The following is a 26,956-nucleotide window of genomic DNA, read 5'->3' on the forward strand; positions in this document are numbered from 1 at the left end:
TTTCTAAATTTTAATGTATCTGCTTGTAAGACAGATAGTAATACCACGTAAAATAGTGACTAGTTAACATCCCCCATATGTCTACTTTGTGTGCATCTGGTTTTTTTTCACGTCCTTTTATTTTTCTAAGACATTACAAGGCTTAGAACTTTAGCAGCAATTTCTCACATTTCCAAGAAAATTTCTGTGTCAAAAAAAGACAAAAGTACAGTAGGTATGATACCTTTATTGGCTAACCATAAAAGTTCTATATGCGGCTTTCAGAGCACACAGGCCCCTTCTTCAGGCAGTTTACAAATGAATGTCTGTGAAAAAATCACAACCTTTAAGATGTTACACAAAGACAATTAGTTTCTGGCTAACACGGTACTACACAATTTTTTTACTGTACTTCAAGAAAATTTCAAAAGGCCATTTTTTCAGGGACCAGTTCAGTTCTGAAGTGGCTTTGAGGGCCTTATATATTAGAAAGTCTCCATAAATCACCCCATTTTGAAAACTGCACCCCCTCAAAGTATTCAAAATAGCATTCAGAAAGTCTTTTAACCCTTTAGGCGTTTCACAGGAATTAAAGCAAAGTAGAGGTGAAAGTTACAAATTATTTTTTTTTGCTGAAATTTTATTTTTTTATTTTTTCTGTAACACAGGTTTTACCAAAGAAACGCAACTCCATATTTATTGCCCAGATTCTGCAGTTTTTAGAAATATCCCACATGTGGCCCTAGTGTGGTAATGGACTGAAGCACCGGCCTCAGAAACAAAGGAGCACCTAGAGGATTTTGGCTATGTTTACACTGAGTTTTTTTGCAGGCAGAAAATTCTGCCTCAAAATTCCATCTGGAATTTTGAGGCAGATTTTAATCTGCCTGCACGCCGTTTACCGTGTTTTTCGTGGTGGATTTCGCCCGCGGCCGTTGAGTGTCGCGGGCAAAAATCTCCACGAATTACGCTTTCTATGCCTCTTATTGATGTCAATGGGAGGGCAGAGACGTAAACGCCCGAAGATAGGGCGTGTCGCTTCAATGGGAGGCATTTTCGGCCGTTTTTCAGCGCATTTTCCGACGCGGTTTCCGCCCTTTGGGGCCTCCTTTTTTAGGAATCTATTTTAAGCATCATGTCAGGTGGTGCCTAAACAATTGAAACCCCCACAAGTGACCCCATTTTGGAAAATATACCCCTCAAGGCGTTTTTCTAGGGGTATAGTTAGCATTTTGACCCCACAGTTTTTTTTGCAGAATTTAGCGGAATTAGTCTGTGAAGATGAAAATCTTTTTTTTTTTCTGCTAAAACATAGCATTTTTTCATTTTTACAAATAAAGGAGAAAAAGCGCTCCAACATTTGTAAAGCAATTTCTCCCGATTATGGCAATACCCCATAGGTGGTAATAAACTGCTGATTGGACACACAGCAGGGCTCAGAAGGAAAGGAGCGACTTTTAGATTTTGGAGCGCAGATTTTGCTAGATTGGTTTTCAGTGCCATGTTGGGTTTGCATAGCCCTGGAGGGACCAAAACAGTGGAAACCCCCCAAAAGTGACCCCATCTTGGAAACTACACCGCTCAAGGAATTTTTCTAGGGGTATAGTTAGCATTTTGACCCCACCATTTTATTGTGGAATTAGGGCGTGAAAATTAATATCAACATTTTTGTCCACTAAAATGTGTTAATTTTCACAAGGGATAAAAGAGAAAAACCACACAAACATTTGAAAAGCAATTTCTCCCGAGTACGGCAATACCCTGTATGTGGTCATAAATGTTTTTTTTTATTAGCAATTAATTAACCCTTTCAGGACTGATCCTTTTTTGCTTTTTTCACTTTAGTTTTTCACTCCCCGTCTTCCAAGAGCCATAACTTTTTAATTTATCTGTCAATAGAGTGGTGTGAGGGCTTATTTTATTTTATTTTTTTTGCGGGAGGAGTTGTAGTACATATTGACACCATTTAAAGTACCATATAATGTACTGGGAAACTGAAAATAAATTATTTGCGGGCTGATATTGGAAAAAACTGATTCTTCCATTATTTTTGTAGTTTTGTTATGTCTTTCACCGTGCGGTATAAACGACAACTTTAGTTTTATTCTGCGTCTTAATACGATTACTGTGATACCAAATTTATATAGTTTTTTTTTTTTTTAGATTTGACTACTTTTACAAAGAAAATACTATTTTTTTGTTAAAAAAAAATACTTTTCTATCATCAAATTCTGAGAGGTACAATTTTTTTATGTTTTGGTTGATTGAGCGGTGGGAGGGCTTATTTTTGGCGGGACAAGCTGTAGCTTTTGTTGGTACCATTTTATGGTACATACAACTTCTTAGGCCTCATTCACACGACAGGTTTTCCCGGCCGGGTGCCGGCCGTTCATAAATCGGCCGGCACCTGGCTGCGTTAGGAATAATAGACCCCTAATGGCGCTATTCACACGACCGATTTTTTGATGGCCGGGAAAACCGGCCGTCAAAAAATAGGACATGCTCTATTTTCGGTCGGGTACCCGGCCGCCCGGCTCCCATAGAAGTCTATGGGGCCGGGTAATACCCGGCCATCACCGGAATGTGTCCCGAGTGATGGCCGGGTTTTCCGTGGCTTGCGCTCTGTCTCTTCCTCCTCACAGCGCAGAGTGCATGTGAGGAGGAGGAGGAGGAGTTGATGCCAGCGTTTGCACAATAAAATCACGTTTTTATAAAATTATCTATTTTTTGTGTCACCATATTCTGAGAACCTTAACTTTTTTTTATTTTTCCGCCAAAAAAAGCAGCGTAAGGGCTTGTTTTTTTGAGGGATGGGTGTTTTTTATGGGTACTATTTTGGGGTACATGCAACTTTTTGATCACTTTTTATTCTATATCTTGGGAGGGGTAGTGACCAAAAAATATCAATGCTGGCATAGTTTTTCATTTTTTTTGCGGTGTTCACCGTGCGGGAAAACTAATATTACGATTTTTCCGTTTGGGTCGTTATGAACGCGGTGTTACCGAATATGTGTACTTCTTCCTTTTTTTTTTTTTTTTTAACCTTAATTTTTTTCCTATAATAATAGACTTTTAATCAATAAATGTGCTCCAATAGCATAAGTACTCAGGGCTAGGTATGTTTCAGAAAAGAAAGAGTACCCCCATAAATTGTCAACTAGGCAACTCCAAAATATGTATCAACTACGCAAAAGAAAAGAGTTTATAGCCAGATGTATGTATACAAAATAAATATTTTTATTAACATGTATTAACAAACAATTTAAAAACAGAATTACTGAAAGGAAAAAGACCCTAGTAAAAAAAGGTTGGGAGTGGTTACTGATGTGTTTTACATTTGAGATGAGTAATAGCAAAGCTGTCCACTAGTCATATATAATAAATAATACAGGCTTTCATTATACGAATACCCCTTCAAAATATAGATAAGTCAATTTGGTAGAGAGACTACCGAATCTACATTTAGCATTCAAGTGATAAGAGGAAAAGTTCTTAATAAAGTGCTAGTGCAATTGATTCGCAAAGATAAATGACAGCAGCTTACCCATAGTGAATACGATAGTTCTCAGTGTTCGCTCCAACACAATAACCCCAACGCGCGTTTCGCTGGTAAATTGCTTCCTCAGGGGGAGATGTGTGTGTGTGTGTGTGTGTGTGTGGGTATATATATATATATATATAATGAAAATAAAAACTTTTTTGACACTTTTTTATAAAACAATTTTTATTAACTTTATTTTTCCTTTTTTTTTTTTTTTTTTTTTTTTTGACGCAGCTCTGAACACTGCTAGAATGCATTACACTACCTTTTAGTGTAATGTATTCCAACTGTCAGTGTGACGTCACAGTCACTCTGATCGCAAACCTATGAGGACCAGCCAGAGGCTTCAACCTCATAGGCTTCCATACATCGCAGACCCGGAGGCCGTTGTCTGGCCTCCGGTTGCCATGGCAGCCTCCACGTTTGCATGGGGGCTGCTGATGTGCTACAAACCCTCTAAATGCGGCGATCGAAATCGATCACTGCATTTAAGGGGTTAATTGCCAAAATCAGCGGCGATAAGCCTCTGGTTGGCAGCTGTCGGGGACAGCTGACCTCCCGGTTCCCGATGCAAACTGTCGCCAACAGTGTTTATCGGAAACGACTCAATGACTTCCTGTCACTCTGACAAGAAGTCTTTCAGGACCATCCGGAGGCTGTTCCTGATAGGCCTCCGTCCATGGCAGACACGGAGACCGTTGTTTGGCATGCTAACCATCGACAAACCACGCGATTTCACAACCGATCGCCGCATTTAAGGGGTTAATTGCCTAAATCAGCGGCAAAGGACCACTGACTGGCAGAAGTGGAGTGTCAGTTGTCGGAGACAGCTGACTTCCTGGTGCACACTGTCGCCGACAGTGTACGCCGGGAAGTACCCTTCCGTGACGACGTATAGTTACTGAGTGGTGCGGTGTGGTTAACCACTGAACAAGCAATATGAAGACCTTTAAAGAAAAACATAAAAAAACAACACGTTTCTTGTCTACCATGCAGCACGTGGCAGACTCCCCAAACACATTTAGGGTATGTGCACACAGTAGCAGCCTTTTACGTCTGAAAAGACAGACTGTTTTCAGGAGAAAACGGCTGCCTCGTTTCAGAAATAAATGCTCCTCCTCGCATTTTGCGAGGCTTCTCTGACAGCCGTAAATTTTGAGCTGTGCTTCATTGAGTTCAATGAAGAACGGCTCAAATTACATCTGAAAGAAGTGCCCTGCACTTCTTTTGAGTAGGCTGTATTTTTACACGTCGTCGTTTGACAGCTGTCAAACGACGACGCGTAAATGACAGGTTGTCTGCACAGTACGTCGGCAAACACATTCAAATGAATGGGCAGATGTTTGCCGACGTATTGTAGCCCTATTTTCAGGCGTAAAACGAGGCATAATACGCCTCGTTTACCCCTGAAAATAGGTCGTGTGAACCCAGCCTTAAGAAGGTTCTCTGGTCAGATGGGACTGAAATCGATATTTTTTTTCCATCATGGAAAACACTGTATGGCGCAAACCCAACACTTCCTCTCACCCCAAGAACACCATTCCCACAGTGAAGCATGGTGGTGGTGGCAGCCTCATACTTTGGGAATGCTTTTTCATCGGCAGGGACTGGAAAACTGGTCAGGATTGACGGAAATATGTATTGCAGTTAGATACAGGGCATTTCTGGAGGGAAACCAGTTTGTCTGCCAGAGATTTGAGACTAGGACGGAGATCCACCTTCTATCAGGACAACGACCCTAAACATACCGCTAAAGATACACTTAAGTGGTTTAAGGGGAATCCTTTAAATGTCTTAGAATGGCCGAGTCAACACATAGATCTCAATCTAACTGAGAATCTGTGGCATGACGTTTAGGGTATGTTCACACGCACTGTTTTCAGACGTAATTCGGGCATTTTACGCCTAGAATTACGCCTGAAAAAACTGCTCCATTACGCCTACAAACATCTGCCCATTGCTTTCAATGGGTTTTACGATGTTCTGTTCCCACGATGTGTAATTTTACGCGTCGCTGTCAAAAGACGGCGCGTAAATAGACTCCCGCGTCAAAGAAGTTCACGTCCCTTCTTGGGACGTTTTTGGAGCTGTTTTTCATTGAGTCCATTGAAAAACAGCTCCAATAACGTCCGTAAAATACTCCGCGAAAAACGTGAGTAGTTACAAAAACGTCTGAAAATCAGGAGCGGTTTTCAGGCGAAAACCGCTCCGTCATTTCAGACTTATTTTGCTACTGTGTGTGAACATACCATTAGACTGCTGTACACCATCACAACACATCTAACTTGAATGAGTTGGAGCAGTTTTGCCTGGAAGAATAGGTAAAAATCCCAGTGTGTAGATGTGATAAGCTAATAGAGAGAGGCCCCAAGAGACTTGTATCTGTAATTGTAGCCAAACCTGGCTCCACAAAGTATTGACTTTCAGGGGATGAGTACTTATGTACATCTTTTGTGTCTTAACGCCGAAGGACGAATATATTCGTCCTCAGTAGCTGCTAGTTCGCGCAGGACGACGGATATTTCCGTCCTGTGATGGCGCGGGTACTGCCACTGTACCCACGCGATCAGCGGCAGGACCACGTCTGTTATACACAGCCTGGCTCCTGCTGCAACAGCCGGAATCGAAGCGCGCTCCGATTCCGGCGGTTTAACCCATTAAATGCCTCTGTCAATAGTGACAGCGACATCTAATGTGTTTGACAGAGGGAGCTCCCTCTGTCACCCCATCGGCGCCCCCGCAAAGAAATTGTGGGTCGCCGTCGGGTTTCCATGGCGCAAACAACTAAAAATCCATTTTAATTAAAGGTTGTAATGAAACAAAACCGTAAAAACGGCAAGTGTGTGAACACTTGGCTCATCCGCAATACAGTACTATGTAATCTTTGGAATTGCTAAACATGACCAATGTTATTCACATTCCTAGTTTCTGTCATGCAGTCTTCATTAAAGGGACAGGCACCGTTTACAGCAACCTTTATTCTGTCCGAGTTTTCAGTGGCTGTTAAAATACTCACCAGAACTCTTCTAAGGTCCATTGATAGACTGTAGATTGCCTGTTGTAAACCAAGCCTATAATCCGATCACAGCAGAAAATATTACATTTCCTTTTAAAGGGCGATAATTCTACAATAGCTTTATATTAGGGAATGCCATAATCTAATGTGTAATGTGACTCTAAAGTGGAGCTGCACTTGAATATACTGTATCAATAGTGGAAACAAACTATTTAATGTCCTTTCTAGGGCCGTAATGCATGTGCGATGTGAAAGATAAACCCTGATGTGCTGCAGACATTTGACAGATCCTGTTGTGTTGATTTTGTAGCGTGTGAGATGTAATTGTAGTGGCTGGAGACTACACTGGAGCTTCGCTAGAAGGGTCTGATTTATTTCTTCTAAATTGTTCTAGAGAGCAAAGGAAATCCTCATTCACATAGAGGAACATTAGGAAAGAGTAATCACCATGATCAGATAAAAGACGAGATGGAAAAACAGCTAAACGCAGAGAAGACGGGGAGAGGTCACAGCATGGCGTTTACACTTATGCCAATGTATGCTGTGGGAGTGGCGCTTTTTGCTGCATACAAGTTTTCAAAAGTAAGTAGCAGATCCCTCTTTTCAGTGCTTTTCAATGATATTTATCATTACCAAAGGCATCTGTATATACATGTGGTATAATCCTGCATGACTTATAAAAGCATCTAACAGGAAAAATACATCCTCTCCCTCGATGTCGGCCGAGGGTCAACTAGGCCCCATAGACATTGGACCAGTTGCATCTGCTGACAAAAATCTAGTGTCTATGGCTAGCTTAAAAGGGGATCTGTAATAATGACACTCTTAAGTTAGGGCATCTATAATAGGTCAGCAGGTGCTACTGCACCGTCTTATGGGCACTAAGGTTGGTACCTGATGTATGTTAATTACGGGTTCCTCTTGGCTTGATTGGAAATGTTTCTATGGAAAATGGTGTCCGTGTCGCATGAAAAAAGGAATACCGCATAGCAAAACACACTCCGCTGTTTCTGGATAACCAGGCCACCTCTTAACTTAGTGGCCGGAGATCAGTGGCAGAAGGTAGGACAGGAGTCAGGGGACGCTGTTCTAGAGAGAGGTGCATGTCCCAGAGATGGGACCCGCATCTTTTGGACAGCTATATGCCATAAATGTCAGAGATTGGAATACCCCTTTAAAAGAAGAATATAATTTTCTTGTGGATTTGTCTGCTTGAATTGCTTTTTGTGTTTTCACTTTTTATTCTTTTTTTTAATTTAAGATGAAGTCCGATGAAAAGAGCAAATCAAAGTCCTCTAAAGAAGATGAGAAAAAAACTAAGGAAACAGGTATTGTATAATTTATCTGTAAAGTGTAATATATGTTTGCTAAACATATTAAATAGGACATCTGCACGATGCCTCTAAAGAGCTCGATCTTCACAACTGCAACGTGAAAACTTCCGCTTTAGAATCTAGGACATGCTGTGATGTCATTAGGGAAAAATCGCAATCAAAACCCATGAGCGGTGAGGGGGCGGTAAGAAAACAAAAACGCCACTTCGTCAAACTAGTCTGACAAAAGGGACCGTGAAGTGTTCTGAAACCTGTTACCTGTTTAAGCTACATGGTACAGTCCCCAATTAAAGAGCATTTCTCTCTACAGTCTGTCAGTAGAAGTCACAATTATGTTCAACTGTTCATTTGTTGTATCCATTTCATGAAGCGGAATGACCACCAATATAGCGGCCACATTGGTTGTCCCCTTGCATTCCCAGACTAGGCAGGTTTACCATTTAGTAGTTATACAGTGATCTGTCGCTTGCATATTGCAGCGTGACTAGGAAGATAAGTATTCAGGACTGTCACCCATGTGTCCCAGAAAAAGATATAACTAACTAGAGAGACTCAAGGACCATGAAGGCCCTTTACGGTCACCTTCAGTCCTGAAGAAACATACACACCACTTCTGTAGAACAATCTCCAGTATGGCTTTCTAGTAATAAATATGTCCTCTATATGAAGAACACATTTTGGTTGTTAAAGTTACTTTTTTTTCTTTTAATTCATTCAGAAAGTCAACTTTTGCAGTTAGAAAAACACCTGTCCCAAACAGAGCAAATGCTGAATTCATTATTGACACAACTCAATCCACTATCCAATTGGTAAGTAATGCTGTTTTATATTAGGACCTTCTATATTGAACAAATGCAGTGTCCTTTCTATAGGGTCGTTAGGTCAGGATCTCGCGGCGCAATTCAAATGTGTTTTTTTGTCCGAATTGGCACAAAAAGTGCAATTTTAGATTTTTTTTTTTTTTTTATATTATAAACTGCATCAAAATAATGCGGTTTTCCAGCAATTCGCGGCAAAAATGCATTTGAAATGCAAACTGAGATCCCAGCCTTAGGCAACCTCCCCCAAAAAAAAGTACTTGGTTAGGCCTCCTAGTTGAGCTCTCTGAGGTAATACTTTGCATTGATAGAATCTTCCTGACACAACTGCAACTGCACCTGTCTCCTACTACAGGGGACACCCATTTATCAGTAAGCAATGTATTAAATCACTGGAGATAAATCCCTTTTACTAAGAATAAGCTCATGGTGATTCATATCTAAGTCCACCTGCACACGTTGCGTATATGCTGTGTTCTTTCCATCCAGATTTTCCGTGCGTGAATGCCACAGCATTTTTACATCATAAATTGACGTGCTGCAAATTCAGAATCCGCATCACAGGTAAATTTCCACACATCATTTCTGCAGATTTTTTTCTGCGGCGTGTAGAAGAGACCGACGGAAATTCTGCAGCAAATAGGCAACGTGTGGATGAGAACTTGGATATAAATCATGATGAGCTTATTCTTAGTGAATCAACAAGCTATGTTTTCATAAGTATTGGTAAAGCGGAGCTGTAGATCTTGACACTGAACCTAGAAAAGAGCAGCTCTGAAAAAAATACAAGGTTGCTGTGGATATAAGCTGGGTCTACATCTAGCTTTTTAATCTCGTACTACCAAAATATCGATCTGAAAAAGCATGATCTTGAAAATCTCTTTAAAATCACTCCAGTCAATCGTTTTATTTTTTTTATTTTTTTTGTTTTGTTAAATTGCTACATGGTGGGCTTTCTAGTCGGTTTTAATAAGTAGTATTTACTTTTTTCCTCCATAGAGTAACCTAAAAATCAATTGGAAATGTCTTGTAAATCGCTCGTTAAAGGGAATGTGTCGCTAGAATTTTTTTTTTTTTTTTTAGTTAAACAGTTAGTGTATAAATGATTAAACATTGTTCTAATTTTTTTAATTTTTGCACGAGTCAGGAAATATTATAAATTAGATTCTAATTTATAACATTTCCCTGTGCTGGTCACTAGAGGGAGCAATTCCCAAAATTGCAGCATTGGCATGTGGTAAAGCAACCACATTGCTTTATGCTGCAAAATTTGAGAAGACACACTCACTCTAGTGAGCTCACAGAATCCCCCCCCCCCTCCTTTATCCTGGCTAGTGCCGGGAGAAAGGAGGGGATTGAACGTTCAAACCTCCTACACTGTGTGCCGCCATTTTTTGAGTGAATACACAGTGTAGTAGGTTTACATACAGTGCTAATCACACAGTAAAACACGAACAAACACAGAAATAACTTTCCTGCCGCCGCCGCTCCCTCCGGTCCGTCTGCTCCCTCCGCTCCTAGTGCTTGCTTCAGAACACATGTTCCGGAAGCCGCGACCGTAAGTAGTAATCTTACTGTCCGGCCGCGGCTTCCGGTCCACAAGAAAATGGCGCCGGATGTCGCTCGGCCGAAGACCTTCCATTTGGACTGTGGGAGCGGCACAGAGACGGCGTACAGCATAGTGAATGGAACGGCTCCCGTTCGCATTCACTATGGGGCTGTATGTGCCGTATTCCATGTCTGTATGTGTCGTTAATCGACACATACAGAGATGGAAAAAAAAATGGCAGCCCCCATAGACAAGAGAAAGTTCGAAAATATAAAAAAGTAAAACACAAACACACAAATAAATAAAACATTTTTTAATAAAACACTAAAAGCAAATTTATATAAAAAAAAAGAATTTCCGCGACACCCTTCCTTTAAGGTTAATCCCTAGCCTAACTGCTCAACAGCTACAGCCTTTTATGAGGTGCCATGCTGCATTTTCCTAGGTTCAGGCCCTTCATGGTTTACCACGGCTCTGTTGCAGTCCATCGGACAGCAAAATAAATGTATTATGCATCCGTGTTTCATCAGGACTCTGGGATCCACAACAATTCACCAGTATTAGTAACCTCGCAAATCCGGACTGTAAAATGACTTGTTCTGAGTTTTTGCAGTGTGGATTTGTGGCCCCAACACGTCGTGTGCAGATAAATTGCAAAAGCACGGCCATGTGCATGAGGCCTAACCTGTTAGGGTAAGTTCACACGTAGCGTAAATACTGCAAAACGGGTTTTGTTGCGGAAAATCGCCAGTATATTACAGTAGCAGCAAAGTGGATTCGATTTGAACAAATCTTATCCACACGCTGCGTAAATGCTGAAGAAAAACTTCAGCATGTCCACTGTATTTGCGTAATCGCTGCTTGTTTTTTTGCGGATTCTCCTCATTGAATGCAACGGGGAGTTAAAACTGGCAACAAATAACAAATGTTGGGTTTTTTTGTGGCGGAAAAGCGGTGATTCCGCCACAACAAACGCAACTGCAGAGGTCACATGGGATGAAATGTCATCCCAGGAGGACGGCAGAGGCACGCCATGGCTACGTATGTATCAAACTTTTTCTATGTGCAGTTTTCTTCAGTAAACATTCCAGCCAAAAAAACTGCCCTACAATTTGGTGCGGTTTTTCGTCCGGAATTCCCTGGGGTACCCATGGCGGATGCGCTGTGTACTTTTACGCCTTACTGTTTATAATTGAAATACATGATGTAGTAAATAAGTACCACACCTAAGGGTATGATCACATGCTGAATTTCAAACCTAGAAGTCGCAGGGAATTCCGGCGAAAAAAACGCACCAAATTGTAGTGCAGTATTTCGGATCTCTGTGTTCCTCTGTTTTCCATGCAGCCCGGCTTCCTGTGATGACTCTGCAACCCATGAGACTGCTACTGCTTGTGAGTGGCTGCAGCAGTCACATGGGATGAAACGTCATCACAGGAGGCCGGGCTGCAAGGAAAACAGCCAGGAATCAAAGGAGCATTGATCGATCTGCTGCGGATTAAAAGACTGCATTGCAGGTCAATTTATGTACGTTTTCCCAGCTGATTTTTTTTTTTTTTCCTAATTTATTAAGAGGTACACGCCTCTTAATTATATGAAACTAGAAATCCGGGAGGAGGAGGACAACGGCGCTCCTCTAAGGTGATATTGTATGAACTAGGAGTCAAAAGCAGTAAAAGGTAAGCTGGGTCACTCACCTGACAGCGTTGTGCAAGGGTAGGCACAACACTACTGCTTTGCATGGAAGATGATGATGGTGGTGGTTGCCACCCACTGCTATCCCACGCGTGAAAACCTCTATGCCCGGGGAGCCTAATACAGGAAGTGGAGGAAAATCTGCAACTTTTCCTCCACTTCCGGTCTTAATAAATTAGGCACATCTCTGGCTGTCCGTGCACCAGAAGGGGAAATCTATGCCAGCTTGTAGCTGGCGTAGTTTCCCGCTATAATTTAAAACAGTCCCTGGCATAAATTATAGTAAATTTGACGGGTTGTGGAGAGCACTGCCCCTTTTACTAAGCACTGTCCACTTGGCCATTTGACCTTTTCTACACAAAAAAAACTGCCATTGAAATTATTGATAAATTCCCCCCATGTCTTTGTGCTTATTTTTAGTGTTAACTCTTTGGCCTCTGAGCAGAAAGATGAAATTATGAATCAGCTGCAGTCCATCAGGCAGTTAATGAAGAAAAGCGGGATGATTAAGTCACCTCTCAGTAACTCCGGTAAGGGGCTATAAATGTGAATCCTAAGGATAAATCTGTCGTTCACTTTCTATTACAGGTTTATTTTAAAATTATTTCCTTTGTGCCAAGCCACATTCCTTGAAGAAAGATAATCAATCTTTTGCTTCTTCTCTAGGCCATAACCCCTCTTCCTTATCAAATAACTCCCCAGAAGTAGCTGAAACCTCCTCCAAAGGTACCCACTTATCATTCCGAAGTAAAAACAGACATAAAAAGATATAAACTGTCCAACATTTCTAAATAATCCAAACAATAAGTAAAAAAAGAACAGTCTGAGAACGATTATAGGGACACTTTGGCCAAATCTAAACCTTTCCCATGTGTATCATTATGGTATTCCATGTGTCAGTCTCTCACCTGTTATTATTCTTGATGCTTCTATGGCTATATATCAGACTGGGATGGTTGCTTAGCAGCAGTGTGAATCAGGCTCGGTGACACGCTTTCTCTACTTGAGTCTACGGAGATCTATGTGTCACCCATCACAGGTTTCAGCAGTTCCTGTATCACACTAGTTTTGCACGGGACGACGACAACAGAAACTTCTATCATCAGCTACCACTGATACTTAGACAGGTTCCTGTCACACAGGTGTAATGTAGAAGAATATAGTACCGCCTCCCTGTCTGTATACTAATGGTTTCTCTGCTTATTTAGTAGAATATAGTGTGAATGATAATCACTGTGCCCCCCCCCCCCCACAGCATGTGGAAACGATATGGTCTTCAGCTGGTCATGTGATGCTGTTCTGAAGCATCATTGGATTGATGGCAAAGCAGAGAGGAAGAGAAAGCTGGGGAAATCTAAGATTTAAGATGGAGGCTTTTTTAAAGCACAGACAAGGCTGCAGTTCAATCAATATGTACAGTATACATAAAAGAAATGTAAAGTGTGGTATACAGTCAGGTGGGGAATGCAGACATGGAAAGTTGTGTTTCCACTGCAGGTCTTCAACAGCTGACATGCCTTCCTTAAAAAAAAAAAACCTTTAGAAGTTATACATAGAAGCACAGTTAAAGGGGTTTTCCAGTCCCTAAAAATTGATGGCCTATCCTCCAGATAGGCCATCAATAGCTGATTGCTCTGAGTCAGACTCCCAGGACTCCCCAGCTGTTTTGGGGGGGGGGGGGTGCAGCGCTTGTACGAGCGCTGCTTCCCCTTCAATTCTACTTGCACACTGTAAATCGTTGACACACATGTAGCGATTCACAATATTGCAGCCTTCTCCCACTCACTTAAACGAGCGCTGCACCCCCTTCAAAACAGCTGATTGGCAGGGTGTCCCGGGAGTCGGACCCCAACCGATCAGCTATTGATGGCCTATCCTGAGGATAGGCCATCAATTTTTAGGGACTGGAAAACTCCTTTAAGATAGTGAGTTAGTCAGATGCTGATTTGTACAAGCATTTCTTTGTATATGCATGTGTACTAATGGGGAGAAGAGGGGTACTCCACAGCAAGATTATGACTACAACAGTGACTGTCTGCAGAATTGATGCAGAAATTTCTGCAACTGCTCCATTCACCTGAATTGGGGGAGGAGGGTGTAAAAATCTATGCACATTCTGCAGAAACAACCCCATTTAGATGTATAGAAGTACCCTTACAACAGGGCTGACCTTTGTCATTTGTAAGACTTTTAAGGGACCTCTAGTCTTATACATCAAATAGTCCTTTAAAAAAATGTTTACTGCTGGGTCTGGTTTGGCATAATGTAAATAATCTTAACCCCTTAACGCTCCATGACCTACTATTAGGTCATGCTAACTGTAGCGTTCGCGCTCAGTGACCTAATAGTAGGTCATGGAGTAAACACGGCGCCGTTCGCGCGGGGCGCGTTCATGAGCTGTGATAGCTGCTGTTTCCGACAGCAGACTATCACTGCTCAATGTGCCGGGACCGATCGCGGAGCTCCCCCGCCGATTAACCCCTCAGAAGCCGCGTTCAATAGCGATCGCGGCTTCTTAGGGGTTAATCCGCCATCGCCGGCCTGCTACACGATAGCGGCCGGCGATGGTGACTATGGCAACCGGACACCAAACAATGGCGTCCGGCTATGCCATAGACGGAAGCCTAGTGGGTCCTGACAACGTCAGGACCCACTATGCTTGCTGTCAGTGAGTAGCTGAGAGCTCTAATACACTGCACTACGCATGTAGTGCAGTGTATTAGAATAGCGATCAGGGCCTCCTGCCCTCATGTCCCCTAGTGGGACAAAGTAATAAAGTAAAAAAAAAGTAAAAAAAAGATGTGTAAAAATAAGAAAATAAAAGTTTTAAAAGTAATAAAAGTAAAAGTCCCACTTTTTCCCTTATCAGTCCTTTATTATTAATAAAAATATATAAACAAACAAATAAACTATACATAATTGGTATCGCCGCGTCCGTAACGGCCTGAACTACAAAATTATTTTGTTATTTATCCCGCACGGTGAACGCCGTAAAAAAATATATTGATAAACCGTACCACAATCACAATTCTTTGGTCACTTCACCTCCCAAAAAATGGAATAAAAAGAGATCAAAAAGTCGCATGTACCGAAAAATGGTCCTGATCGAAACTACAGTTCGTTACGCAAAAAATAAGTCCTCGCACGGCTTTATTGATTGAAAAATAAAAACGTTCTGGCTCTTAGAATAAGGCAACACAAAAAGTGAATGATTGTTTACAAAACGTATTTTATTGTGCAAACGCCATAAGACATCAAAAAAAACTATAAACATCTGGTATCGACGTGATCGTATCGCCCCGCAGAATAAAGTGAATATGTCATTTATAGTGCACGGTGAACGCTGTAAAAAAAAAAGTATACAAAAACAATAGTAGAATTGCTGTTTATTAGTTACCACGCCACCTAAAAATGGAATAAAAACTGATCAAAAAGCCGCATGCACCCCAAGAAAACTACAATGGATTCCTCAAGGGGTCTAGTTTCCAAATTGGGGTCACTTTTGGGGGGTTTCCAATGTTTTGGCACCACAAGACCTCTTCAAACCGGACATGGTGCCTAATAAAAAAGAGGGCTCAAAATCCACTAGGTGCTCCTTTGCTTCGGAGGCCGGTGCTTCAGTCCATTACCGCCCGAGGGCCACATGTGGGATATTTCTCAAAACTGCAGAATCTGGGCAATAAGTATTAAGTTGTGTTTCTCTGATAAATCCTTTTGTGTTATAAAAAAAATGGTATAAAAAGAGTAAATTTCACCTCTACTTTGCTCTAAATTTCTGTGAAACACCTAAAGGGTTCATAAACTTTCTAAATGCTGTTGTGAATACTTTGAGGGGTCTAGTTTCTAAAATGGGGTGTTTGATAGGGGTTTCTAATATATGGGCCCCTCAAAGCAACTTCAGAAATGAACTGGAACCTAAAAAAATAAATAAATGAGGCAATACTTCGCTTCTTACATTATACTGATAATGAGCCGTGCCCACCCCGAGATGACCCCAGTTTTGACCGTTTGGATAAACGGAGACCCCTATTAGACCGTTTCAGTGCCCGGTTTTCCCAAGCATACACCCCCGAGAAGTGTTTTTCTATTGATGAGTCCCTGGTACATTTTAAAGGGAGGGTTCAATTCCGCCAGTACCTGCCAGGTAAGAGGGCAAGGTATGGCGTGAAGATGTATAAGCTGCGAGAGGGCATCAGGGTATACCTACAGATTTAGGATATATGAAGGAAAGGCCACCCGCAAACCAGACTGCATCCTGGACTACAATAGGTACATGGGAGGGATGGATTTGTCAAATCAAGTCCTGAAGCCCTACAGCGCCATGCGGTGTGGTATAAGAAGCTGGCCGGGCACATCATACAGATGGCTTTGTACAATGTGTACGTGCTACGTCGATGTTCAGGCCAGAGGGGAACTTTCCTGGAATTTCAAGATCTAATCTTTAGGGACCAGGAAGGGGGGGCACCCAGTACTTCTGGAAGCGAGGCCACACGCATCGTACCAGGGCAACACTTTCCAGGAGAAGTTCCCCAAACCGGTGGAAAGGGAAAGAGTCAAAAGAGGTGCAGAGTCTGCTATAAGAGGGGGATAAGGAAGAACACAATATACCAATGTGACACGTGTCCCGAAAAACCAGGGCTCTGTATAAAAGATTGTTTTAAAATGTATCATACATCCCTTGATTTTTAATTTACCCTGATGCACTCCGCACAGCTTACCCCCCTCATCTTTCCCTTCTGAGCCCTGCCGTATGCCCAGGCAGCTGATAACAGCCACATGTAGGGTATTGCCGTACCCAGGAGAACCCACATTACAATTTAAGGGGTGTATATCTCCGGTGGCGCATGCTGGGCACACTATATTGGACACTGAAATGGCATATATATATATAAAATTGCAAATCTCACACTGCACCATCTGCTGCGCATTATCTTTTACACAGTACCTGTGGGGTCAAAATGCTTACTACACCTCTAGATGAATGTCTTAAGGGGTGTAGTTTTTAAAATGGGGTCACTTCTCGGGGGTTTCAACTGTACTGGTACCTCAGGGGCTTCTGCATACATGACTTAGCACCAGAAAAGCTCCAGTAGGCCAAATGGTGGTCCTTTTCTTCTGAGGCCTCCCATGGGCCCAAACGGCAGTTTATCACCACAAATGGGGTATTGCCGCACTAAGGACAAATTGGGCAACAAAATGGGGTATGTTGTTCCTTGTGAAAATAAGAAATTTTGATCAAAAATGACATCTTATTGGAAAAAATATCATTTTTTTAATTTCACAGCCCAATTCAAATAGGTGCTCTGAAAAAACTGTGCTGTCAAAATGATAACAAAAACCATAAATGAATTCCTTGAGGGGTGTAGTTTCCAAAATGGGGTCACTTCTGGTGGGTTTCCATTGTTTTGATACCTCTGGGCCTCTGCAAATGCGACATGGCACCCGAAAACCAATCCAGCAAAATCTGGACTCCAACAAACACATAGCGCTCCTTTCCGTCTGAGCCCTCCCATGGGCCCAAACGGCAGTTTATCACCACAAATGGGGTATTGCCGCACTATGGACAAATTGGGCAACAAAATGGGGTATGTTGTTCCCTGTGAAAATAAGAAATTTTGATAAAAAATGACATCTTATTGGAAAAAATATCATTTTTTTTCATTTCACAGCCCAATTCAAATAGATGCTGTGAAAAAACTGTGCGGTCAAAATGATAACAAAAACCATAAATGAATTCCTTGAGGGGTGTAGTTTCCAAAATGGGGTCACTTCTGGTTGGTTTCCATTGCTTTGATACCTCTGGGCCTCTGCAAATGCGACATGGCACCCGAAAACCAATCCAGCAAAATCTGGACTCCAACAAACACATAGCGCTCCTTTCCGTCTGAGCCCTCCCATGGGCCCAAACGGCAGTTTATCACCACAAATGGGGTATTGCCGCACTAAGGACAAATTGGGCAACAAAATGGGGTATGTTGTTCCCTGTGAAAATAAGAAATTTTGATCAAAAATGACATCTTATTGGAAAAAATATCATTTTTTTCATTTCACAGCCCAATTCAAATAGGTGCTGTGAAAAAACTGTGCGGTCAAAATGATAACAAAAACCATAAATGAATTCCTTGAGGGGTGTAATTTCCAAAATGGGGTCACTTCTGGTGGGTTTCCATTGTTTTGATACCTCAACACCTCTTCAAACCTGGCATGCTGCCTAAAATATATTCTAATAAAAAAGAGGCCTCAAAATGCACTAGGTGCTTCTTTGCTTCTAGGGCTTGTGTTTTAGTCCACGAGCGCACTAGAGGCACATGTGGGACATTTCTAAAAACTGCAGAATCTGGACAATACATATTTAGTAGTGTTTCTCTGGTAAAAGCTTCTCTGTTACTAAAAAAAAATTGAATAAAATTGAAATTCAGCAGAAAAAATGAAATTTGCAAATTTCATTTCCACTTTGCTTTAATTCCTGTGAAATGCCTGAAGGGTTAAAAAACTTTCTATATGCTGTTTTGAATACTTTGAGGGGTCTAGTTTTTAAAATGGGGTGTTTTATGGGGGTTTCTAATACATAGGCCCCTCAAATCCACTTCAGAACTGAACTGGCACCTTCAAAAAAAGGCTTTTGAAATTTTCTTAAGAATTTGAGAAATTGCTGTTTATGTTCTAAGCCTTGTAACGTCCAAGAAAAATAAAATAATGTTCAAAAAACGATGCCAATCTAAAGTAGACATATGGGAAATATGAACTAGTAACTATTTTTGGTGGTATAACCGTCTGTTTTTCAAGCAGATGCATTTAAATTCTGAAAAATGCTATTTTTTGTAAATTTTCTCTAAATTTTGCAATTTTTCACAAATAAAGACTGAATATATCGACCAAATTTTACCACAAACATGAAGCCCAAAGTGTCACGAGAAAACAATCTCAGAATCGCTTGGATAGGTTTAAGCATTCCGACGTTATTACCATATAAAGTGAAATATGTCAGATTTGAAAAATGGGCTCTGAGCCTTAAGGCCCAAACTAGGCTGCGTCCTTAAGGGGTTAATATAAACTTGTCTGAGGATTTCCTTTTGTACTGTGATTCTATTAGAACTTACACGTGCCTGACTTTCATATGGTTTGGGTTGTGTAAGGGCAGATTCACACGAACATGAGCGTTTTGCGCACGTGGCAGCAGTATGACCGCTCCGTGTGTCATGTTCATATGGATGCGTGGCTGCTTGCTTTTCACGCAGCCGCCATCATTATGACACTCCATTTGGATGTTTGTAAACAGAAAAGCATGTGGTGCTTTTCTGTTTACATTCATTCTTTTACTGCTGTTGCGCGAATAACACGCGTCCCATGGAAGTGCTTCCGTGTGGTGCGCATGATTTTCACGCACCCATTGACTTCAATGGGTGCGTGATGCGCGAAAAACGCTAAAATATAGAACATGTCGTGAGTTGTACGCAGCGGACTCGCGCTGCGCAAAAATCACGGACAGTCTGCACTGCCCCATAGACTTGCATAGGTCCGTGCGACGCGCGTGAAAATCACGCGGTCTGCACGGACGTAAATCACGTTCGTGTGAATCCACCCTCAATACTGGAGCCGAGAAATTGTTCACATGCATTCAGAAAAGGCTTTTTTTTTTTATTTTAGACCTCCATAATGGGTATTTATCCCCAACTTTTAGAAACGTAATTTTTATATCAAAAGTCCAAAAAGACAGTTCTAGCTCATTTAAAGTAATTTATCTTTTTCCCTGCTGGCTCTGAGCAGAATCTGTCTCCTTCCTTCTCTACTGGCTGAGAATATAGTCCCTTCTTACTTTCCCTGTAGAAAAGGGACATGGGCTCCATAGAGGTTCAGATAAATACTGTGTGACATCTGCTGTATGAACCACCTTAGAAATCAATGAAAATGCGGTGTAGGCATGTGCTGGGTTTATATCTAGTTTCAGGAGGCAGAGCTTTACAATCCTAACCAGCTGAGAAGCTATACTGCTGTGCCACTGCAGCGGCTCTGCTACTTCCCTGACAAATATGGCAGAAAACCATTTCAATTGTCTGCTCTGTTGTGAACCGAGGATCATGCAGAGACCTGGCCATGGGGAGAATGACTGAGCATGTGTGTCCACCGGCACTCCGCTCACTAGGTGGACGTGTGCATTGCTATACACTTTGAACAGCAGGTGGCGCCATACAAGCAAATATAACGCTTCACAGGTTTTTTTTGGTGTTTTTTGTTAACCGCATGTAAACGACAAACATTGTTAATTTCTTATTATCTATACAATGACCTTTAATGGTGGGACCACAGCTTTAACGCCACAAGTCAATTGTGAGTTTTCATAAGACGTGAGGAGCTTATAGTACTAAAGATGCAGATTGCATTAGAATTCAGTAATCTTTGCTAAAGGTTCTTTCATGGAGAGTTATAATTTACCGTGTACAATAGTCAAGCAAAGACATACCCTCTTTCACTGCGGAGGGAGACATTCAATGAAGCTCTCCTTTAGTTTCTGATGGCTCAGTCATATCCTGCTAGAGAGCGAGAGGTTTAGTTAGGGTATGTGCACACACACTAATTACGTCCGTAATTGACGGACGTATTTCGGCCGCAAGTAGTGGACCGAACACAGTGCAGGGAGCCGGGCTCCTAGCATCATACTTATGTACGACGCTAGGAGTCCCTGCCTCTCCGTGGAACTACTGTCCCGTAGTGAAAACATGATTACAGTACGGGACAGTTGTCCTGCAGCGAGGCAGGGACTCCTAGCATCGTATATAACTATGATGCTAGGAGCCCGGCTCCCTGCACTGTGTTCGGTCCGGGACTTGCGGCCGAAATACGTCCGTCAATCACGGACGTAATTAGTGTGTGTGCACATACCCTTAGATGACTGACAGAGTTATAATACCATGGAATCCCTCAAAATGCTACACAAAGATAGTTTTAATTTTTTTTTCTAAAAATGGTAAAAATATTACCTTCAAACCTTGGGCTGGGCAATTAATTTAAAAATCTAAATCGAAATTCAGCGCAATTAATAGACGTCCTATTTCAAATTTTGTTTTTTTTTTCAATTTTTTCCCGGTTTAAACTGTATCTTCATCTTCAGAATGCAGATACAGTTGAAATCAATGGTGGGGCAGGAGACCGTAAGGTCCCTGCTCTACCATTCGCTATGGATCGCTGGACACGAGGCAGTGACGTCATCGCACCTGTATGCGCCAAGCTGCACAGACCTGAGGAGTAGAGGGATCTCCTCCACTCGTCATTGGAATGGGGTTAGGTGAGTATGTATATTATTATTTTTATCAGGCACTGTTGGGGGCAGCAGTGGGGGCATTATACAGCTTGGGGGCAGCTATGTGGGACATTATACTGTGTGGTATGCATTTATGGGGGCATTCTAATGTGTGGAAGTCAGTTATAAGGGCATTAAACTATGTAGAGGAAGCTATGAGGGCATTCTACTGTGTGGAGGGCAGTTATGGGACATTATACTGTGTGGTGCAGCTATGAGGGGCAGATATAGGGGCATTATAATGTGTGGGGGCAGCTAAGGGGCATTGTACTGTGTGGGGCAGTGTCAGGGGGTATATTATATACAGTAGCATACAGCAGGCTCAGGGGATAAATATCAATTCAATGGCAGAGCATGCAAATAGGGGGCAAGGCATGCAGAAAGGGGTGTGGCCTAAATAATCGTTCAGTAATCAAGGAAACCTGTACAATTAATTGTGATTTTGATTTAGGTCATAATTGCCCAGCCCTACTTCAAATAAAAATGTTAACATTTATTTAGTAATTCTTTTTAAGAAGTGTAACTGGGGCGAAAGGCAAAAATCTGGAGCTCTATATGCCCCAAGGTTTCACTTACCTAAGCAGTATTTTTTCAGAGATTCCCTGGGACCTTTTAGGCTACAGCTGAATCCTGTGCTGGCCTTAAAGGGTTATTCCCATCTCAGGCATTAATGGAATATGCATATAGCATGCCATAAATCTGATTGATGTGAGTCACAGCTCTGGGACCCACTCCTATATCAAGAACAGGGGTCATCCGACCCACGTCCCATCTGGTTAGGCGGCTGCTGGCAAGTGCTTGGCCAGAGGCACGCACGCATGCGTGGCTACCACTCCACATAGTCCCCATTTGGAATCAGCAGCCTCACTTGGCAGGGCTGGGATGGGATGGTATTAACACATTAATTTCAGCTTCAATTATGGCTTACAAGAGAAGAGCTAGAGATCTCCAAAATCATGCCATGAATGTAAGTGAGACTTTAGGAATAGTTGAGCTCCAGAGGTTTGTCCAAAAGCTGAAGTTTTTTCCTTTTATTTTTTATTTTTTTCCCTACCCTGAATTGGGCCCCATGCACACAACCGTAAAAATTGTCCATAATTACGGTCCGCAATTACGAACCCATTCACTTCTATTGTCCACAGACCTCTTCCCGTTTATTTACGGGCAGGTGTCCGGGCCATAGAAACTAGCCGCAAAAGATAGGACACGTCCTACCTTTTGCTTTTCACGGACCGTGCTCCCATGCTTTCTATGGGTCACACAAGCAAAACAAAAGTCTGAACAGCACATTCCTGCAAAATGAAACAAAACGTGTATACAGGTGCAAGAACACCGGTGACTGCAAATATATACAGCACACAAGAAAATGGCGACAACAATGCCACCTAAGCACTACAGATAAATAAAAATGCATTACTGCTGAATCTACTTACAAATATATACATTTGCAGTCACAGGTGTTCTTGCACCTGTATACATGTTTTGTTTAATTTTGCTGGAATGTACTGGTCAAACTTGTGTTTTATGGGATCCATATATGTGGGGTTAGTGACTGCCTCCATTTTTTGTTCTTGCACTCCTCCCATTCTGCCCTGGGTGATTTGTAATTAGTTTTAATGCTGTTTCCTACCATCCCCAGATATAAGTAGGCTTAGTCCCAGTTCTGGGTGTATGTGCAGAGTAGGTTCCCACCTATAGAGGATGCCTTGTCATGGCAGGTGGGCTCACACAATTTGATCAAAATGTGCGCTACCTCACTAATCTCACTATTTGTAAGTAGATTCAGCAGTAATGCGTATTTATATATCTGTATTGCTTAGGTGGCATTAGTGTTCGCAGAGTGCTGTCACCATTTTCTTGTGTGCTGTACACTATATATGCGTTTTTTTGCTGCGAATTTCTTGCGGTATTGCTGCGTATTCTCCACAGCAAAATACACAACATGCGCATGTAGCCTTAAGCCGCCTTCACACAGGGTTTTTGCCGAGTGTTTAAGGCAATGTTCAATCTGACCTCGGATTTCTACTGCGTATTTGCAGTTTGATTTGCCGCAGATCCGCACACTGATTAGCACAGAGGTGTGGCTGGGCTGCCGATCAGTTTCTGCATCGAGAATTGACAAGTCACTACATATTTTTTCTGTGATGCAAATCTCACATTGTAAAGAATAGACCACGGAATCTGCGGAAAAATTGGTCTTTACGTGCATTTTTGAGTTCGTATAATTTTGTACACACTGCTCCAGGCTTTCTCATATTTTACCATAGACTTTAAAGTAACATCTCGCCGAAGCGTGCTTTGGGGGGAAAAAAATGTAAACGCTGTGTGAATCAAGCCTTATAGAACGAGATGCTGCATTGGAATAGACCATTATTTTTTCAATGCATATTTATCACTGATCCACATAGTAGTGTCCACTAACCAAATGTCTTATTTTCACAGCTAAGGAGTCCTGTGAAGATACCCTTGAAGATCTTATTCATTCATTCAAGATTCAGAATCCTGATCTCTTTGAAAAAGATGAAGAAAAAGAAAGTGAGGTTTCCATTCTTGATGGGGAGGATCTTGATTTGCCTGTAGAAGAGCCGGGAGTGTCTCATTGTAAAGAAGACCGTTCTCAGCCTGATGAGCAAGATGTGACACCAAGACATACATCTGATGGATTAAGAAAACGCAATGTAAAAGACTAAACTAAACCGCCATGCCTTACTTTGTACTGTTATTTTTATTTTTTTTAAAAAGTATAAAATATTATTTTATGAAATGGAGAAATCAATACGTCTAACATGATGCATTTTATAATATATTACACAACCACCAAAATGGAATCTCTTCCTTTTTTTTTTTTTATCCACGTCGGTGTGAAGATCAAATTTGAGAGAAATTGACTTACCTGAAATTTCCTCGCGTCTGAGGCAGCACCTGGAGTTATTCATTCTTACCCAGTCTAAGGACAGAACATAGTTAAGCAGTACATAAAGAGTCAATGAGCACAAGTATAAAGCTCCGCCTAGCAAGGCTCTCATTGTGAAAATAAAAAGCAAGTTCAATGCAAAAAAAAAATACATTTTATATAGAGTGGGAAAGCAGGTGCTGCCTTGGACTAGAGGAAAAGGAAATTTCAGGTACGTAAATTTCTCTCTTCCTCTTCGTCCTTGGCAGCACCCAGGGGCTTAGAGGCTCTGTTACCACATTATAAGTGGCCTATCTTGTACATAATGTGATTGGCAATGTAATGTAGATTACAGCAGTGTTTTTATTTAGAAAAAGTTTCAATTTTGAGCAAGTTATGACCGATTTTAGATTTATGCTAATTACTTTCTTAATAGACAACTGGGCGTGTTTTAGCTTTTGTCCAAGTGTATCACTATGTGCTGAGTAAATGAATGGAGAGAAGTGTATGATGCGGATTGGTCACTGATTGGTCAGCGTCATACACGTCTCTCCACAACGCCCAATTGGTCAAAAGCTAAAAAACGACCAGTTGTCTATTAAGAAAGTCATTAGCATAAATCTAAAATAGGTCATACCTCGGTCAAAAATGATAGTTTTTCTAAATAAAAAAACACTGCTGTAATCTACACTACAGGGTCGATCACATTATAAGTGCTATCTCCTACATAATATGGTGACAGAGCCTCTTTAAGAAGCAACTGAAAGGGGTCTCTAATAAGGCAAGAGACCCCCTCCTGTAATGTCCAGTCTGTAATGCTCCATGAATGACCTTGCTGAGGAAGAAGCATCTATTGATTCCGGCAAAACGATGGAACCCTTGCACAACTGAGACAAACGGAAACCACAGGGACCGGATTCATCACCATTATCAATGGTGATGGAAACGGAAACCTCTGAATTGCACCCCTGGGTCTGGCCTCTTAGCTAGTCTGCTCCACTCTGTTTTAAAGGGAATGTGTTGCTAGAAATTATTATTCCTTTTTTCAGTTAAACAATTTTTTTTCACAAGTCAGGAAATATTATAAATTAGATTCTAATTTTATAACATTTCCATGTGCTGGCCACTAGAGGGAGCAGTTCCCAAAATTGCAGCATGGTCACTATGGTAAAGCAACCTCATTGATGTATGTTGCAAATTTGGGGTGGACACAAAAATCGAGTGGCTTAGAAAAAAGTCCCAAGAAGTGACCTACACTTTTTCGTGGCAGATTTTTTTATTTTTATTTTTTTTTAACGGCCGTGTAAAAAAACAAAACGGCCTGTCGGAACAGAACAGTTTTTCCCATTGAAATCAATGGGCAGATGTTTGGAGGCGTTCTGCTTCCGAGTTTACAGCCTGAAAAATATCTGAAAATAGGCTGTGTGAGCCCTTCAAGCAGCAGCATTTCCTGGTTGGACCCATATGACTGAGTGAGAGATAGTGGATTAGTGTATTTCATAGGAGAATAGATAGATTAATAATAATTTGTTAGGCCTCATGCACACGACCATAGCCATGTGCACGGCCATGATTTTCGGGTCGGCAGCAGAGAGACAACCGCGAGGCCGTGCACCTGGCCGCAACCATTATTTGCTATGAGTGTGGACCTGGAAACCACAGTCGTGTGCATGGCCCCATAGGAATGAATGGGGCTGCAATTCTCCCATGGATTTTCGGGGGAATTGCGGCCGCAAAAGCCCGTTCGTGATCATGGGGCGTTCGAGAGACACCTCCCAGCGCATATGTCAAAGTACCCATAGGCTCCCATTATGCTGAAAAGTGTCCTTTTGGCCTCGGTCAGGGTTCCAGGGGGGAGAAGATGAGCAGTTGTACAAATAAGGTAGCCATATCATGTCATGGCTTCAGGCTTGTAGGGCAAAACGAGACTGTTTCCAGCTATTTCAAACACTGCTTTTTGATGATTTTTTTTTTTTTAATACAGCTTGATGTTACATTAACCCTTTCCTGCTGCAGCCATGTTTTGGATTTTCACTTTCAATTTTTCCTCCCCACCTTCCAAAAGCCATAACTTTATTTTTCCATCAATATTGCCGTTTGAGGGCTTGTTTTTGCGGGACAAGTTGTAGATTTTCACAGATATCAGGCCCCCAGCCTACGATCGCGTCAAGGTGGCCAATGCAACATTACCTGTTGCCACCCCTGTTTCTAGCTATTTAAATGCTGCGGTCGCTATTGGCCACGGGCTCTAATGGGTTAAACGAGGGATTGCGCTCAAGCAGGAGCCTGTTAGGGTATGTGCACACACACTAATTACGTCCGTAATTTACGGACGTAATTCGGCCGCAAGTCCCGGACCGAACTCAGTGCAGGGAGCCGGGCTCCTAGCATCATAGTTATGTACGACGCTAGGAGTCCCTGCCTCTCTGCAGGACAACTGTCCCGTACTGTAATCATGTTTTCAGTACGGGACAGTAGTTCCACGGAGAGGCAGGGACTCCTAGCATCGTACATAAGTATGATGCTAGGAGCCCGGCTCCCTGCACTGTGTTCGGTCCGGTACTTGCGGCCGAAATACGTCCGTCAATTACGGACGTAATTAGTGTGTGTGCACATACCCTTAGTTACACTGAAGATACAGCCGACGCACTTGTTCTATAAAGCGGGCTCAGCCTGCTCTATACTCCCCCACCAGACGTGCGCCTTATATATACACGGCAGATGTCGAGAAGGGGTTAAAAGTTTAGTGAAATTTTAAATGCACTACACACAACTGCGATTTGGTTTTTGGTCAGTGGAGTATTTTTCCCAAATGCAGGGTGCTGTTGGTATG

The 26,956-nt window shown here is 42.0% G+C and overlaps 1 protein-coding gene across 4 annotated transcripts in view; it reads left to right on the top strand.

The window, feature by feature from the left end:
* Positions 1-24,053, top strand: part of CCDC107 (coiled-coil domain containing 107) — a 32,472-nt gene extending 8,419 nt beyond the window's left edge. For 3 of the 4 annotated variants that reach the window (XM_075856982.1, XM_075856978.1, XM_075856980.1), the window contains exons 2-7: positions 6,931-7,118; positions 7,798-7,864; positions 8,589-8,679; positions 12,353-12,462; positions 12,599-12,658; positions 23,673-24,053. In XM_075856982.1, the coding sequence (XP_075713097.1) occupies positions 7,005-7,118; positions 7,798-7,864; positions 8,589-8,679; positions 12,353-12,462; positions 12,599-12,658; positions 23,673-23,920 (690 nt within the window). In that variant the 5' untranslated portion in view covers positions 6,931-7,004 and the 3' untranslated portion in view covers positions 23,921-24,053. The remainder of the gene's footprint in view (positions 1-6,930; positions 7,119-7,797; positions 7,865-8,588; positions 8,680-12,352; positions 12,463-12,598; positions 12,659-23,672) is intronic. The other variant, XM_075856979.1, reaches the window with a different exon arrangement.
* Positions 24,054-26,956: the final 2,903 nt, after the last annotated feature.

This window comes from Rhinoderma darwinii, chromosome 3 (genome assembly GCF_050947455.1).
Source record: "Rhinoderma darwinii isolate aRhiDar2 chromosome 3, aRhiDar2.hap1, whole genome shotgun sequence".
NCBI classification, from domain to species: domain Eukaryota; kingdom Metazoa; phylum Chordata; class Amphibia; order Anura; family Rhinodermatidae; genus Rhinoderma; species Rhinoderma darwinii.